Source organism: Anomaloglossus baeobatrachus, chromosome 9 (genome assembly GCF_048569485.1).
Source record: "Anomaloglossus baeobatrachus isolate aAnoBae1 chromosome 9, aAnoBae1.hap1, whole genome shotgun sequence".
Lineage (NCBI taxonomy): Eukaryota > Metazoa > Chordata > Amphibia > Anura > Aromobatidae > Anomaloglossus > Anomaloglossus baeobatrachus.
The window spans coordinates 210675640-210692772 of NC_134361.1; the positions used below are offsets into that span (position 1 = coordinate 210675640).

Below are 17133 nucleotides of genomic sequence, written 5' to 3' on the forward strand. Positions count from 1 at the left end.
GTTCTCTGAATGCAGCCTGCAGTGTAAAGCATGGAGGTGTCGCAATGTCATGATATTGGGAGGACTAGGAAGCCACAGGGGGGCCCTCGAGATGCCGGCCGAGCCTAATCCAGGGGCCACATATACACCCGCCCGTATGGACCCCATGGCGGTACCATGGCCCCTATAGGTCCCCGCTGGGGGCGGAGTTTACCGCTATCCCATGGCGCTGCGTACCTTGCACTTCCAGACTGTAGGTGACCGAGGAGTTTCCCGCCAGGTTGGAGGCCAGACATGAGTAGTATCCGCTATCCATCACCCGCAGCTCGGACAGCCGGAGCGACCAGGACGGCAGCAAGTGGTGTCTGTAACGAGAGCGGCACACGATTACCCCGCAGAGCTGACAATCTAATCCCCCAAATAGAGAAAATAAATCAGAGCTTCATATACGGGGGCGCGGCGATCACTACATCTGTATACACCGTACAGTATACATAGCGGGCCGCACGACACCGCAGGTAGCCAGTCATCCAGTAAACACACCGACCCAATAACAACAATAATTTCTATTTGGATGCAGCCTGCAGTGTAAAGAATGGAGGTTACTCTGACGGTTGCCGTGGTGACTGAATGTTGCTGTACTGATCTGATTTGTCATTGTGCTTCTTAGTGAATAGATGATAATAGAGAATGTGTCAGGCACAGACGACAACCAGGATGAGAACCGCCATACTTTACACTGCAGCTGGAAAATATAGGAAATAACTATCTGTATAGAAAGTAAAGGCCCCTCTAATGCCATAGACCCTGATGGAGGGGCCGGGTGCGGGGACTTAATGGGAATGTCACATAGGGGGGCCCCGTATTCCCGACACACAGTGATCGGCCGGAATATCCGGGAAGACATTTCTCAGCACAGATATTCTGAATGATCCATTATCAGTGATGCTGTTTCCGGATTATCAGATGCCGGATGGACGGACTGTTCTTGATTTTTGTGCTCCGTCCTCTCCTGACCATGAAGTTGAGCCGGGATCTGTCAGCAACATACATGATTATTGGATCAAAGCAGAAGTCTGAGTGAGCGTGGTGCCCGCAGCCGGCACCTGGAGAGGCCACGGGGTCAGTGTGCTACAAGATGCACGAGACCACCGCACCACTCCACAGCCGGCACCTGGAGGGGCCAAGGGGTCAGTGTGTCACAAGACGCACAAGGCCACCGCACCACTCCACAGCCGACACCTGGAGGGGCCAAGGGGTCAGTGTGCCACAAGACGCACAAGGCCACCGCACCACTCCACAGCCGGCACCTGGAGAGGCCACTGGGTCAGTGTGCCACAAGATGCACGAGACCACCGCACCACTCCACAGCCGGCACCTAGAAGGGCCACGGGGTCAGTGTGCCACAAGATGCACGAGACCACCGCACCACTCCACAGCCGGCACCTGGAGAGGCCAAGGGGTCAGTGTGTCACAAGACGCACAAGGCCACCGCACCACTCCACAGCCGGAACCCGGAGAGGCCAAGGGGTCAGTGTGTCACAAGATGCACGAGGCCACCGCACCACTCCACAGCCGACACCTGGAGGGGCCAAGGGGTCAGTGTGCCACAAGACGCACAAGGCCACCGCACCACTCCACAGCCGGCACCTGGAGAGGCCACGGGGTCAGTGTGCCACAAAACGCACAAGGCCACCGCACCACTCCACAGCCGGCACCTGGAGGGGCCACGGGGTCAGTGTGCCACAAGAAGCACGAGGTCACCGCACCACTCCACAGCCGGAACCCGGAGAGGCCACGGGGTCAGTGTGCTACAAGACGCACGAGACCACCACACTACTCCACAGCCAGCACCTGGAGAGGCCAAGGGGTCAGTGTGTCACAAGACGCACAAGGCCACCGCACCACTCCACAGCCAACACCTGGAGGGGCCAAGGGGTCAGTGTGCCACAAGACGCACAAGGCCACCGCACCACTCCACAGCCGGCACCTGGAGGGGCCACGGGGTCAGTGTGCCACAAGATGCACGAGGCCACCGCACCACTCCACAGTCGGCACCTGGAGAGGCCGAGGGGTCAGTGTGTCATGAGACCACCGCACCACTACACAGCCAGCACCCGGAGGGGCCACAGGGTCAGTGTGACACAAGACGCATGAGATCACCGCACTACTCCACAGCCAGCACCTGGAGGGGCCGAGGGGTCAGTGTGCCACAAGACCCATGAGGCCACCGCACCGCTCCAAAGCCGGCACCTGAAGGGACTAGTGTGCCATGAGACGCATGAGGCCACCGCACAGCTCCACAGCCAGCACCTGGAGTGGCCAAGGGGTCAGTATGCCACGAAATACATGATGCCATCGCACCGCTCCACGGCTGACACATGGAGGGGCCACGGGGCCAGTGTGCCATGAGATGCATGATGCCATTGCACCACTCCACAGCTGGCACCTGGAGAGGCCACGGGGTCAGTATGCCACAAGACACATGATGCCACCACACTGCTTCACAATCCACACCTGGAGGGGTCAGTGTGCCACAAGACACATGGTGCCACCACACCGCTTGACAGCCAACACCTGGTGGGGCCAGTGTGCCACGTGATGCACGGCACCACCGCACCACAGCCGGCACCTTTATTTTTACCATTATTATTTTCTGGGGTGGACTAATGGGGCATTATTACTTCAGGTGATACACTGGAGCATTATTAAGAGTTAAGGGGCACACAGGGGGCATTATTACTTTATAGGGGGTCTATAAGTCATTGTAAGGTTGTGCTCACACCTCCGGTGATCTTCCATTAGGGATCCTGCAGGAATCTGTTCTGCAAACACAACTTTTTTCTCCATTTTGAAAATACAGATTTTTGCCGGATCCATTTTATTTAACATTGGAGTCTATGGAGAACGAATCCATTACCTGATCGCTATTTATCTTCTGTTTTTCTTCCATTTGTAATAGATCCATTTTTTGCTCACTGGATCTGTTTTTTTCTTACAGGATCAATTTCAGGTAATGGATCCGTTCTCCATAGACTCCAATGTTAAAAAAACCCTGGATGCTGCAAACATCAGTATTTTCAATTAGACAAAAAAGGTTGTGTTTGCAGAACGGATCACTGATGGATCGATAACAGATCACATTGGACGTGTGACCTCGGCCTTATCTCGTCAGGTCAGGACCGGAGGTTGGGATATTTTTTTCCACTTGTGCATCATTTGGGGGAACGTCTCCGTGAATTTGGTGATGGTTGGTGAATGAAGATGTGGCAGGGAAGGCACGGTGCCGGCACTGGTGACCCTGGTGTAATATAGACCGGATCTCGGTGGGGTATATGTGCCCTTCTCTTACCTGGCAGAGACGATGGGCAGCGGCAGCGCGTCCTTCCTCCAGGAGACGGCGGGGACCGGCGACCCCTGCACGTCACACAGTAACGTGACCTCTGCTCCCAGGGCGGCCACCACGTGGATCGGGGAGCCGGGGTCACCAGATCCCTCCAGGTTTATTCTGGGTTTTGCTGAATAAGTAAATAGGAAATGATAAACTTCAGAATGAGCCAGCTCATCTCCGCGCATGCAGTACCTCTCCTCACCACCGCTGATGACCGAATATTCCATAGACATCAATGCAACAGCGCCCCCATCTCTTAACGAACAAATAACATGAGGACAAAGTGTTTCAGAAATGATTTATGCCTCATGATGTTCTACATAAAGTGCTCAGTGCAATGAAGCAAGTGAGAATATTCCCGACACTGTCCCTTTAAATGTCCTAATAATGACTATAGACGGGGTCACTTACTGTGCACTGTGAGCCGGGACAGGCGGCTGGCGGTCCCCACCAGATTTGTGGCCGTGCAGGTGTAATGCCCGGAGTCGGCACCGGTGGGCAGAGCGATGGAGAGGCTCCCGTCACTGCCGATCTGGTAATGGCCGATCTCTGGGGACAGGATCTCTTCCCCCTGATGGTGCGGAGAACACATGGAGGACACTACAGACAATATCTATCACTGTCATAGCCGCACACAATATATTCTGACGCCCCCTACTGCCCGGCGCTCGGTAAAGCGGAAAAACAATTGTGACCAATGTGCGGATTCGGTGCAGGATCAGTGACGCCGGCGGCTTTCATTACCTTAGTCCAGGTCACCGCGGGTTGTGGGTGTCCTTCAGCGTTACATGGCAATGTGACGGCCCTCCCCTCATGGGCGGTAATGTCTGCAGGTCCGGGGGCGATGACTGGAGCCACTGGGGACACGGAAACGACAAAATCGTTACAATTACTTCATACACAAGTCGAGAACAAACCTTTCACCCCAAGTCAGACATTATGCTCCACTGTCCAGCATTTAGCTCCATTTTCGGGTGTTTTGCTTCTTCCTCGGGCGTTTTGATCCTTCCTCAGATGTTTTGTTAACTCCTTGGGCGTTGTGCTCCTTCCTCGGGCACTTTGCTCCTTCCTCGGGCGTTTTGCTCCTTCCTCGGGCGTTTTGCTCCTTCCTCGGGCGTTTTGCTCCTTCCTCGGGCGCTTTGCTCCTTCCTCGGGCGCTTTGCTCCTTCCTCGGGTGCTTTGCTCCTTCCTCCGCGATTTGCTCCTTCCTCGGGCGCTTTGCTTCTTCCTCGGGCGTTTTGATCCTTCCTTGGGCATTTTGCTTCTTTCTTAGATGTTTTGCTCCTTCCTCAGGCATTTTGCTCCTTCCTCAGGCATTTTGCTCCTTCCTCAGGCGTTTTGCTCCTTCCTCAGGCGTTTTGTTAATTCCTTGGGTGTTTTGCTCTTTCCTCAGATGTTTTGCTCCTTCCTGAGGTGTTTTGCTCTCTCCTCGGGCGTTTTGCTCCTTTTTCGGGTGTTTTGCTCCTTCCTCTTCCGTTTTGCTCCTTTGTCAGATGTCTGCTCCTTCGTTTTGCTTCTTCCTCAGGCATTTTGCTCCTTCCTCTTCCGTTTTGCTCCTTTGTCAGATGTCTGCTCCTTCGTTTTGCTCCTTCCTCGGGCGTTTTGCTCCTTCCTCAGACATTTCGCTCCATCCTTGCACTTTTCGCTCCTTCCTCAGGTGCTTTGCTCCTTCCTCAGGCCAGTAATGGAGGATTCCCAGTTACCAGTCAGTGTAGTTGCCCCCTTAGGGTATGCTCACATGAGCGTATAAATCGGACCCATGATCGACAATGCTGCAGCTCAGATCAGCGATTTTTTTTCTCAGCCCTAAACGGACTGAGCAAGCTTTGATTTTCTGTGAGAGCCGTGTCACTCGCACCCATACAAGTGAATGGGTGCGAGAGAAACATCGGACTGCACTCGGATGTTATCCCAGTGCAGTGTGATATACGCACAGGCTGACAATGGAGGAGATGGGGAAATTAACCACTCCCTCTCCTCTGCAGCTGTGACCCGATCGCAAGATCAGATCACAGTCGCAAGCAAGACACTCGGCTCACGCTCGCAGCAGAGCCTGAGTCGGGGGTCATTAGCATATTGCATCCATTGCGCCCCGCAGCTCTGCATAACCTCATCCCCCTTACTAATTTCTCACATTGGGGCAGACGTCTCCCCCCACACACACACAAGTTTGCTCCTTACTTTGGACCTGCAGACGGACGCTGTGATTGGTGAATCCTGCGGCATTGGAGAGTTCGCACACGTAGCTCCCAGAATCCTCGACCACGGCCGGTTCCACGCGCAGCCCGCCGGCACCGTCGATGGAGTGACGCCACGAGAACTGCAGCTGGAGGGGGAGAGAGGAGATAACGGTGAACAGATGGACGTGCCGCGTCCGCCGCCTGGTTGTGCTTATCCTTCAAAGACGGCGCAGATCAGACGGCGAGATGGAAAACGCTTTGTAGGTACCTGAAGCAGATGAGCAATTTGGGAATGACATCACCGGGACACGAAAATGGTGGGAATCCGGCAAGAAACAATGTAACCCTTACACTGCTGGACTGCAATGATGGGGAAAGCGTGGTGCTCGGCTTTATAACATGCCCCTGCTATTCTGATCTAGTGCTCCTATGACAACTCTGCCTGGCCTGTGCACTGCCGGTGAAGCCTTATCACAGGGGCGGCCGTATCCCGCACTATACACCTGCGTCCGGCCGGGGACGTATCGTAGTCACTCCGGGCTGGATGAGGACATTGATGTGGACGGTGGATGCCGCACTTCACCCTCCGGTTGTGTATGGATCATACTCCGGCGCCGTCGTCTGCAGCGGAGTCCCCCTTTAGCTACTTACAGGCGTGGAGTCCTTCAGCCATCGCTGCACCGGCAGAGGGTTTCCGGCCGTGACGGTGCACGGCAGAGACACAGCGTCGCCCTCGAGAACGGCCATCTCCGACGGGGCCGCCGCCACCTCCGGGGCCACTGGGGAATAAAAAGGGGGCAGCAGTTATCCCAGAAATCTGCACTCACTAAACGGCTGATAAAACAGATCCACCTACCGAGTCCGGTGACCGTGAGCAGGATCTCCGCCTGGATCCAACCAAAGGGGTTCCGGGCCTCGCACACGTACACGCCAGTGTCCTCGGGACGGGCGACTTAAAGAGAAGAGGGACCACAAAGGATCAATGGAAGGACGGCTATTGGCTACTGTGCGGGCCCCCTCGCCCGCCCCATGCACCGCTGCAGCCCTCTCGTACTTTTCATGTGGACGGTGCTTGAGCCGAGGCCGTCGATGATTTCTGTGGTTCCGGTCGGTATCACCGGCCCCTCGTCCTGCCGGAACCAGGAGACGGTGGGGATGGGGCTCCCCTCGGCGCTGCACACGAGCCGCACGCTCTCCCCGACATCCACCTCCACATCCAGAGGGAAATCCACAAACTGCGGCGACGCTGCAAGACACAAAGGACACGTGAGCGGCTCCGACAACCACGGACAGTTACTGACCCTCCACTGCTCAGCCTCTGCCTGCAGCTGCAGTGGCCAGAGCTGCCAGTGGGGGGCAGCACAGAGGACGCCGACACCACAGACGTCTGCCAAAATCCACATACAGATCGGCTTACTGCTTTACAGGCCCTTTGGGCTCATTAAATGGAGCTGCACATGTAGAGCCGAGGCGACCAATCAGAGCGCAGCGTTCACCCGGCCTAATGATAAACCCTGCGCTGTGATTGGTCACTTATACGTAATATTCTATTAACTACCTCAAGTGCTGAAATCCTTATTTATGACATCATATTCCAGGATATCGCTGCCAAAAGCTACATTATGGACCGCACAGGCACCGCGGCTCACCTGCACCCCATAAACCCCCGGAAGGGGGACCCCAAATCACCATGTAATGCCACGACTTCATGAAAAACTAAGAGCCCCCATGACAACACTGCCGGGCCGAAGCTCAGCGCCAGCACCTTCCTCATCAGAGGCACAAGAAGGTGAAAAAGGTGCAAACAAAGGGGCAGAGACCTCCCCTCCATCACCGTCCACACACGGCGGGGTTATCGTCTCAGGTATGTTATGTTGGGGCGGCAGATGGAGACCCCCAGACATGTGACGCTGTGATGTCACCGCTCCCCGGGTATTAGCGTGATGTCATCAAGTCTCTGAGCAGAGAATGACCGCAAGAGTTACCAGAGGGTACAAGATTAACCATCTGTAGACCAGACCCCAATCATCACTGTGCACCATCAACTGCCAAAGAGAGCAACACCATGTACCATGGAAAGGGGAATGCAATCTATTACTCCCTGTTATCAGCCATTACTGGGGGAGGAGACTGTAGGACAGGTGAGTACAATCTATTACTCCCTGTTATTAGCCATTACTGGGGGAGGAGACTGGAGGACAGGTGACTACAATCTATTACTCCCTGTTATCAGCCATTACTGGGGGAGGAGATTGTAGGACAGGTGAGTATAATCTATTACTCCCTGTTATCAGCCATTACTGGGGAGGAGACTGTAGGACAGGTGAATATAATCTATTACTCCCTGTTATGAGTCATTACTGGGGGAGGAGACTGTAGGACAGGTGAGTACAATCTATTACTCCCTGTTATCAGCCATTACTGGGGGAGGAGAAGGTAGGACAGGTGAGTACAATCTATTACTCCCTGTTATCAGCCATTACTGGGGGAGGAGACTGTAGGACAGGTGAATATAATCTATTACTCCCTGTTATCAGCCATTACTGGGGGAGGATGACTGTAGGACAGGTGACTGCAATCTATTACTCCCTGTTATCAGTCATTACTGGGGGAGGAGAAGGTAGGACAGGTGACTACAATCTATTACTCCCTGTTATCAGCCATTACTGGGGGAGGAGACTGTAGGACAGGTGACTACAATCTATTACTCCCTGTTATCAGCCATTACTGGGGGAGGAGACATTAGGACAGGTGAGTACAATCTATTACTCCCTGTTATCAGCCATTACTGGGGAGGAGACTGTAGTACAGGTGACTACAATCTATTACTCCCTGTTATCAGCCATTACTGGGGAGGAGACTGTAGGACAGGTGAGTACAATCTATTACTCCCTGTTATCAGCCATTACTGGGGGAGGAGACTGGAGGACAGGTGACTACAATCTATTACTCCCTGTTATCAGCCATTACTGGGGGAGGAGATTGTAGGACAGGTGAGTATAATCTATTACTCCCTGTTATCAGCCATTACTGGGGAGGAGACTGTAGGACAGGTGAATATAATCTATTACTCCCTGTTATGAGTCATTACTGGGGGAGGAGACTGTAGGACAGGTGAGTACAATCTATTACTCCCTGTTATCAGCCATTACTGGGGGAGGAGAAGGTAGGACAGGTGAGTACAATCTATTACTCCCTGTTATCAGCCATTACTGGGGGAGGAGACTGTAGGACAGGTGAATATAATCTATTACTCCCTGTTATCAGCCATTACTGGGGGAGGATGACTGTAGGACAGGTGACTGCAATCTATTACTCCCTGTTATCAGTCATTACTGGGGGAGGAGAAGGTAGGACAGGTGACTACAATCTATTACTCCCTGTTATCAGCCATTACTGGGGGAGGAGACTGTAGGACAGGTGACTACAATCTATTACTCCCTGTTATCAGCCATTACTGGGGGAGGAGACATTAGGACAGGTGAGTACAATCTATTACTCCCTGTTATCAGCCATTACTGGGGGAGGAGACTGTAGGACAGGTGACTACAATCTATTACTCCCTGTTATCAGCCATTACTGGGGGAGGAGACATTAGGACAGGTGAGTACAATCTATTACTCCCTGTTATCAGCCATTACTGGGGGAGGAGACTGTAGGACAGGTGAATATAATCTATTACTCCCTGTTATCAGTCATTACTGGGGGAGGAGACTATAGGACAGGTGACTGCAATCTATTACTCCCTGTTATCAGTCATTACTGGGGGAGGAGACTGTAGGACAGGTGACTACAATCTATTACTCCCTGTTATCAGTCATTACTGGGGGAGGAGACTGTAGGACAGGTGAGTATAATCTATTACTCCCTGTTATCAGCCATTACTGGGGGCGGTGAGTGTGGGACGGGTGGTCGTCCTCCTGTGCTCCTGCGGATGTGTTGCTCTCCGCTCCGCACTCTGTGACAATGTGCAGCAGATGCCGGGCCGTGCGCTCCTCATACTGTGACGCACATACAGGCATCTGCCCGGCAGCGATGGGTCCCAGAAACTGGATTCAGATGCTGGGCTGTAAATGATCCGCCATCACTGCCCGTCATACAGTAACACGGAGCAGACAGATACATATATACTCTGCAAACGGGAAACAGACGGTGCATCCGGGACATGAGCGCTAAACTGCGGGAACACAGATAATCCTGCCAGCAAAACAGGACCAACAGCAGATTAATTTGGGGACCTCCCCAGCAGGCCGGGGTTGGGGGTAAAGTGTTCCTAGAGATCCGGTGCCTCCCCAGCAGGTCAGGGTTGGGGGTAAAGTGTTCCTAGAGATCCGGCGCCCTCCCCAGCAGGCCAGGGTTGGAGGTAAAGTGTTCCTAGAGATCCAGCGCCCTCCCCAGCAGGCCGGGGTTGGGGGTAAAGTGTTCCTAGAGATCCGGCGTCCTCCTCAGCAGGCCGGGGTTGGGGGTAAAGTGTTCCTAGAGATCCGGTGCCTCCCCAGCAGGCCGGGGTTGGGGGTAAAGTGTTCCTAGAGATCCGGTGCCTCCCCAGCAGGCCGGGGTTGGGGGTAAAGTGTTCTTAGAGGTCCGGCGTCCTCCCCAGCAGGCCGGGGTTGGGGGTAAAGTGTTCCTAGAGGTCCGGCGTCCTCCCCAGCAGCCCGGGGTTGGGGGTAAAGTGTTCCTAGAGGTCCGGCGTCCTCCCTAGCAGGCCGGGGTTGGGGGTAAAGTGTTCCTAGAGATCCGGAGCTCTCCCCAGCAGGCCAGGGTTGGGGGTAAAGTGTTCCTAGAGATCCGGAGCTCTCCCCAGCAGGCCGGGGTTGGGGGTAAAGTGTTCCTAGAGATCCGGAGCTCTCCCCAGCCGGCTGGGGTAAAGTGTTCCTAGAGATCCGGAGCTCTCCCCAGCAGGCAGGAGCTGGGGGTAAAGTGTTCCTAGAGACACGGTGCCCTCCCCAGCAGGCCGGGATTGGGGTAAAGTGTTCCTAGAGATCCGGCGCCCTCCCCAGCAGGCAGGAGCTGGGGGTAAAGTGTTCCTAGAGATCCGGCGCCCTCCCCAGCAGGCAGGAGCTGGTGGTAAAGTGTTCCTAGAGATCCGGCGCCCTCTGTTCTCTCATAACCACTTAAATTATGTTCAAAGCAACATGATGTCAAGAAGAGAAGACCCCAGAGCTGCGGTTTACCAGCTGCCCGGATAGACCCCCATAAATGTGCTACAGCCGAGGGCCATACCACATTCAACAGAGGCTGGAAATGACCCTCATCTCTGACCAAGGAGGCACTTCACCCCAACCCAGCCCTCACTGGCACTTTGGTGGCACGACATTATGGCATTACCAGAGTCTTAAGACCCGGGCTCCGTTCTTGTGATCCCCGGTGGGTCGTACAGCTTGGTGCTTATTCGGAGTCAAATATGCACAACATTTGGCCAAAGGATCCATTGCAATTTGTCAAACTGATTTTGTCAACTGTTATCTGTATGATGCAATCTGTCCAATTTGTCCTGTGCAATGCAATCTGTCCAATTTGTCCTGTGCAATGCAATCTGTCCAATGTGTCCTGTGCAATGCAATCTGTCCAATGTGTCCTGTGCAATGCAATCTGTCCAATGTGTCCTGTGCAATGCAATCTGTCCAATGTGTCCTGTGCAATGCAATCTGTCCAATGTGTCCTGTGCAATGGAATCTGTCCAATGTGTCCTGTGCAATGGAATCTGTCCAATGTGTCCTGTTCAATGCAATCTGTCCAATGTATTCTGTGCAGTGCAATCTGTCCAATGTGTCCTGTGCAATGGAATCTGTCCAATGTATTCTGTGCAATGCAATCTGTCCAATGTATTCTGTGCAGTGCAATCTGTCCAATGTGTCCTGTGCAATGGAATCTGTCCAATGTATTCTGTGCAATGCAATCTGTCCAATGTATTCTGTGCAGTGCAATCTGTCCAATGTGTCCTGTGCAATGGAATCTGTCCAATGTATTCTGTGCAATGCAATCTGTCCAATGTATTCTGTGCAGTGCAATCTGTCCAATGTGTCCTGTGCAATGGAATCTGTCCAATGTATTCTGTGCAATGCAATCTGTCCAATGTATTCTGTGCAATGCAATATGTCCACTGTATTCTGTTCAATGCAATCTGTCCACTGTGTCCCGTGCAATGGAATGTATCCAATGTATTCTGTGCAATGGAATCTATCCAATGTATTCTGTGCAATGCAATCTGTCCACTGTGTCCTGTGCAATGCAATCTGTCCACTGTGTCCTGTGCAATGCAATCTGTCCACTGTGTCCTGTGCAATGCAATCTGTCCACTGTGTCCTGTGCAATGCAATCTGTCCACTGTGTCCTGTGCAATGCAATCTGTCCACTGTGTCCTGTGCAATGCAATCTGTCCACTGTGTCCTGTGCAATGCAATCAGTCCAATGTATTCTGTGCAATGCAATCAGTCCAATGTATTCTGTGCAATGCAATCAGTCCAATGTATTCTGTGCAATGCAATCAGTCCACTGTGTCCCGTGCAATGCAATCTGTCCACTGTGTCCTGTGCAATGCAATCTGTCCAATGCCATTTGTTTTATTAGATCTGCATATTGCAATCTGTCCAATTCAATCTGCACAGTGCAGTCATATATCTAGATCCCCTGTTTGTTCCTCCTGTCGCCAGGTGCTGACAGCGGACCACCTGGATGAAGCTGTCGGCGTGGACGCCATGTCTGTGTCTCGTGGAGCGCTGTCACCTGGATGAACGCACTTGTCTCTACAATTGGCGGCGGATGCGTTCGCTCATCAGTCAGCGCCAGAACACAACACGCATTCCACAAAGACAGGCGCATTTATCACAGGAGGAGAAGCCATTACCGTGCACGAGGCTGCGGAGCCGGACGTCTGCACTAAGCAATGACTCTCGCTTTTTTTTGCAGGTATTAAAGGCGCCTGCACTGGAATACAGCACAGAGAGGCCTGATGGAGGCCGATTCACACATCGGGGTATATAGTGTGTGAGGATCAAAGTCTCCAATGCAAATCACTCCACACGGAGACACATCCTGTGTGGCCACGGCCGTCTGCGTACACCCCTCCATGTACGCCGGGGAGATCGGGAGAAGAATGCAAACTGCCACGTGATGTGAGATCAGATCTTCAGGGTCCCATTAAGAATTGCTCCAACTATAAATGAGAATTAGCGTACAAAGACTTAGCAAACACAGGAAAGCAAAGCGTCCCAAGGGGTCGATGAGAAGACCAGGGTTATACGCGGCCTGCGGTGGAAGACCAGGGTTATACGTGGCCTGTGGTAGAATGACAGGGTTATACGTGGCCTGTGGTAGAATGACAGGGTTATACGTGGCCTGTGGTGGAAGACCAGGGTTATACGTGGCCTGCGGTGGAAGACCAGGGTTATACGTGGCCTGCGGTGGAAGACCAGGGTTATACGTGGCCTGTGGTGGAAGACCAGGGTTATAAGTGTCCTGTGGGACAAGACCAGGGTTATACGTGGCCTGTAGTACAAGACCAGGGTTATACGTGACCTGTGTTACAAGACCAGGGTTATACATGGCCTGTGGTACAAGACCAGGGTTATACGTGGCATGTGGTACAAGACCAGGGTTATACGTGGCATGTGGTACAAGACCAGGGTTATACATGGCTTGTGGTACAAGACCAGGGTTATACATGGCCTGTGGTGGAAGACCAGGGTTATATGTGGCATGTGGTACAAGACCAGGGTTGTACGTGGCAAGTGGTACAAGACCAGGGTTATACGTGGCATGTGGTACAAGACCAGGGTTATACGTGGCATGTGGTACAAGACCAGGGTTGTACGTGGCATGTGGTACAAAACCAGGGTTATACGTGGCATGTGGTACAAAACCAGGGTTATACGTGGCATGTGGTAGAAGACCAGGGTTATATGTGGCCTGTGATAGCCGGGCCCCTGAGTCCCCGGTTACGTCTACGCCCCAGGAGCCTTCACATATGTTTGTGCCCAGGAGCACCTGGTTACATTGCGGCCCTGGAGCCTCCTGTTACGTCTGTGGCCGGGGAGCCTCCAGTTATGTCAGCGGCCTGAAAGCCACTGGTTACGTTGTGGCCTAGAAGCCTCTGGTTATATCTGCGACCCGGGAGCCTGCGGTTACGTCTGCGGCCTGGGAACCTTAGGTCATGTTGCACCCCTGAACCCTCCTATTACGTCTGCGGCCCAGGGGTCTCTGATAACGTTTCGGCTAGGGAGTCTCTGGGTACGTTGTTCGCCTGAGAAGCCGGTGTTATGTCTGTGGCCCGGGAGCCTCTGGTTATTTTGTGGCCCGGGAGCCTCTGGTTACATCCGCGGCCCGGGAGCCTCTGGTTACGTTGGGGCCCGGGAGCCTCTGGTTACGTTGCGGCCCAGCAGCCTCTGGTTACATCTGCGGCCGAGGAGCCTCTGGTTATGTTGCGGCCCGGGAGCCTCTGGTTACATTGTGGCCCGGGAGCCTCTGGTTACGTTGCGGCCCGGGAGCCTCTGGTTACATCTGCGGCCCGGGAGCCTCTGGTTACATCTGCGGCCCGGGAGCCTCTGGTTACATCTGCGGCCCGGGAGCCTCTGGTTACATCTGCGGCCCGGGAGCCTCTGGTTACATCTGCGGCCCGGCAGCCTCTGGTTATGTTGCGGCCCGGGAGCCTCTGGTTACGTTGCGTCCCGGGAGCCTCTGGTTACGTTGCGGCCCGGGAGCCTCTGGTTACATCAGCGGCTCGGGAGCCTCTGGTTACATCTGCAGCCCGGGAGCCTCTGGTTACATCTGTAGCCCGGGAGCCTCTGGTTACATCTGCGGCCCGGGAGCCTCTGGTTAAGTTGCGGCCCGGGAGCCTCTGGTTACATTGTGGCCCGGGAGCCTCTGGTTACGTTGCGGCCCGGGAGCCTCTGGTTACATCTGCGGCCCGGGAGCCTCTGGTTACATCTGCGGCCTGGGAGCCTCTGGTTACATCTGCAACCCGGGAGCCTCCGGTTACGTTGCGGCTCGGGAGCCTCTGGTTACGTTGCGGCCTGGGAGCCTCTGGTTACGTTGCGGCCCGGGAGCCTCTGGTTACATCTGCGGCCCGGGACCCTCTGGTTACGTTGCGGCCCGGGAGCCTCCACTTACGTTGCGGCCCACGCACCCCTTTCCCAGGTAGGCGACTTTACACAAGCAGCTGACAGTCTCGGGAGCCGGGACAGAGCAGAGAAAGTGACGTTGTCCAGCTCCATGTGAGAACACAACACAGCGGCAGCTGCAGCATGACACAGCGGGCCAAGAATGTCTGGAAGAAAGAACAGGAGGAGGAAGAAGAGGAAACAGGAAAGTGCAAGGATGAAGTGTGTGGAAGAGATTAGTGAGAACAAGACATGGAGGACGCCCGCAAGGAAAAGCATCAAGAACAAGAAAAATGCCCCCGCCCCGAGGAATTAGGACCAGACGCCGGCGGCAGCCTCCCCGAAAAGAGGGAAAAACAAATCACAAAGAGACGGCAGCGACCGAGGAAGAAATATCCAAATATCACACCCTGCATAACAATGCACAGACACAAAGAGACAAAGTAACAAAGAAATATCTTATATCAGCCGTATCCACGGCAACGTATCATAAACAGAGGCAAGCAGCAAACAGCCAGACCAAGACCTCCCCAACCTGCGCTGCCCCCCAATATGTCTGACTGCGAGGACACACCATCTACAAAAGAGGACCCCGAGTAACCTCCTGTATTATACTCCAGAGCTGCACTCACTATTCTGCTGGTGCAGTCACTATGTATATACATTAGATTACGGATCCTGTATTATACTCCAGAGCTGCACTCACTATTCTGCTGGTGCAGTCACTGTGTACATACATTACTGATCCTGAGTTACCTCCTGCATTATACTCCAGAGCTGCACTCACTATTCTGCTGGTGCAGTCACTGTGTACATACATTACTGATCCTGAGTTACCTCCTGCATTATACTCCAGAGCTGCACTCACTATTCTGCTGGTGCAGTCGCTGTGTACATACATTACTGATCCTGAGTTACCTCCTGTATTATATCCAGAGCTGTACTCACTATTCTGCTGGTGCAGTCACTGTGTACATACATTACTGATCCTGAGTTACCTCCTGTATTATACTCCAGAGCTGCACTCACTATTCTGCTGGTGCAGTCACTGTGTACATACATTACATTACTGATCCTGAGTTACCTCCTGTATTATATCCAGAGCTGTACTCACTATTCTGCTGGTGCAGTCACTGTGTACATACATTACTGATCCTGAAATACCTCCAGTATTATACACCAGAGCTGCACTCACTATTCTGCTGGTGCAGTCACTGTGTATATACATTACTGATCCTGAGTTACCTCCTGTATTATACTCCAGAGCTGCACTCACTATTCTGCTGGTGCAGTCACTGTGTACTGATGCTGAGCTTCCTCCTGGGTTTAGCGCTGCAGCTTGTTCTGATCAGTGATCCAGCAGGGAGGATTCGGGATTTTTCCCACCCCGTGGTATACTCTACATATATATTGTACATATATTCTGCGCCCACTCTCTGACTCAGCAGATGATGAGTATTTTTTAGCTTCAGACACAACCACAAGTCTCCTACAGATTCTTTCAAAGATACGAACTGGCGAAATGCTTCCTCCCCTGCAGGTGACCGTGCTGCCGGCCGCCCCCGTGTGCTGCAGTCTCCCTCCCCCGGGGCCATGTCCTTCCTCTTTCATCGTGTCGTTACAAGTCGACCATTACAGCCTCTAATCCCTTCTCCATCTGTTCGTCATGGAGCAGACACAGTAACCAGACGAGGGGCCGAGAGCGATTGTCAGGAGAGTGATAGGATGTTACACATGGAAGATGTTGGGCGCGGTGACATCACTGCCCCGGCATCCTCATAATGCCGCATCACAGCCCACCAGAAGGAAGGGGCTACAAGACAAGACGACGAAACGCCGGCATACGGAAAAACTGCTACTATCGAAGGCAGAAAAAGTAGGAAAAAAAATGAAACAAAAACTGGACCAGATGACATGAGCGGCACCAACCTCTGCACTGCCCACCCCCGATGCAGACGACATTAGACGGGAATCTGCTGCCAGCTCAGAGCGAGCAGCACAGTCAGGAAATCTACAGTGTGAAGTGCCGGAGGATCCCAGATCAGCCGCCATCCAGAGACGGGAATCTGCTGCCAGCTCAGAGCGAGCAGCACAGTCAGGAAACCTACAGTGTGAAGTGCCGTAGGATCCCAGATCAGCCGCCATCCAGGGACGGGAATCTGCTGCCGGATCAGAGCGAGCAGCACAGTCAGGAAACCTACAGTGTGAAGTGCCGGAGGATCCCCGATCAGCCGACATCCAGGGATGGAGACTGGAATCTGCTGCCGGCTCAGAGCGAGCAGCACAATCAGGAAACCTACAGTGTGAAGTGCCGGAGGATCCCAGATCAGCCGCCATCCAGGGACAGAGACCGGAATCTGCTGCCGGCTCAGAGCGATCAGCATAATCAGGAAACCTACAGTGTGAAGTGCCGGAGGATCCCAGATCAGCCGCCATCCAGGGACAGAGACCGGAATCTGCTGCCGGCTCAGAGCGAGCAGCACAA

General features: G+C 53.6%; 1 protein-coding gene across 1 annotated transcript in view; it reads right to left on the reverse strand.

Annotated features, from left to right (window-relative positions):
* Window positions 1-17133, reverse strand: part of HMCN2 (hemicentin 2) — a 181402-nt gene that overhangs the window by 106795 nt on the left and 57474 nt on the right. The window contains exons 16-23 of the mRNA XM_075324357.1: window positions 6605-6796; window positions 6407-6502; window positions 6202-6329; window positions 5552-5696; window positions 4115-4227; window positions 3782-3941; window positions 3332-3497; window positions 217-344 (exon numbers count right to left, since the gene is read on the reverse strand). Of these exons, the coding sequence (XP_075180472.1) occupies window positions 217-344; window positions 3332-3497; window positions 3782-3941; window positions 4115-4227; window positions 5552-5696; window positions 6202-6329; window positions 6407-6502; window positions 6605-6796 (1128 nt within the window). The remainder of the gene's footprint in view (window positions 1-216; window positions 345-3331; window positions 3498-3781; window positions 3942-4114; window positions 4228-5551; window positions 5697-6201; window positions 6330-6406; window positions 6503-6604; window positions 6797-17133) is intronic.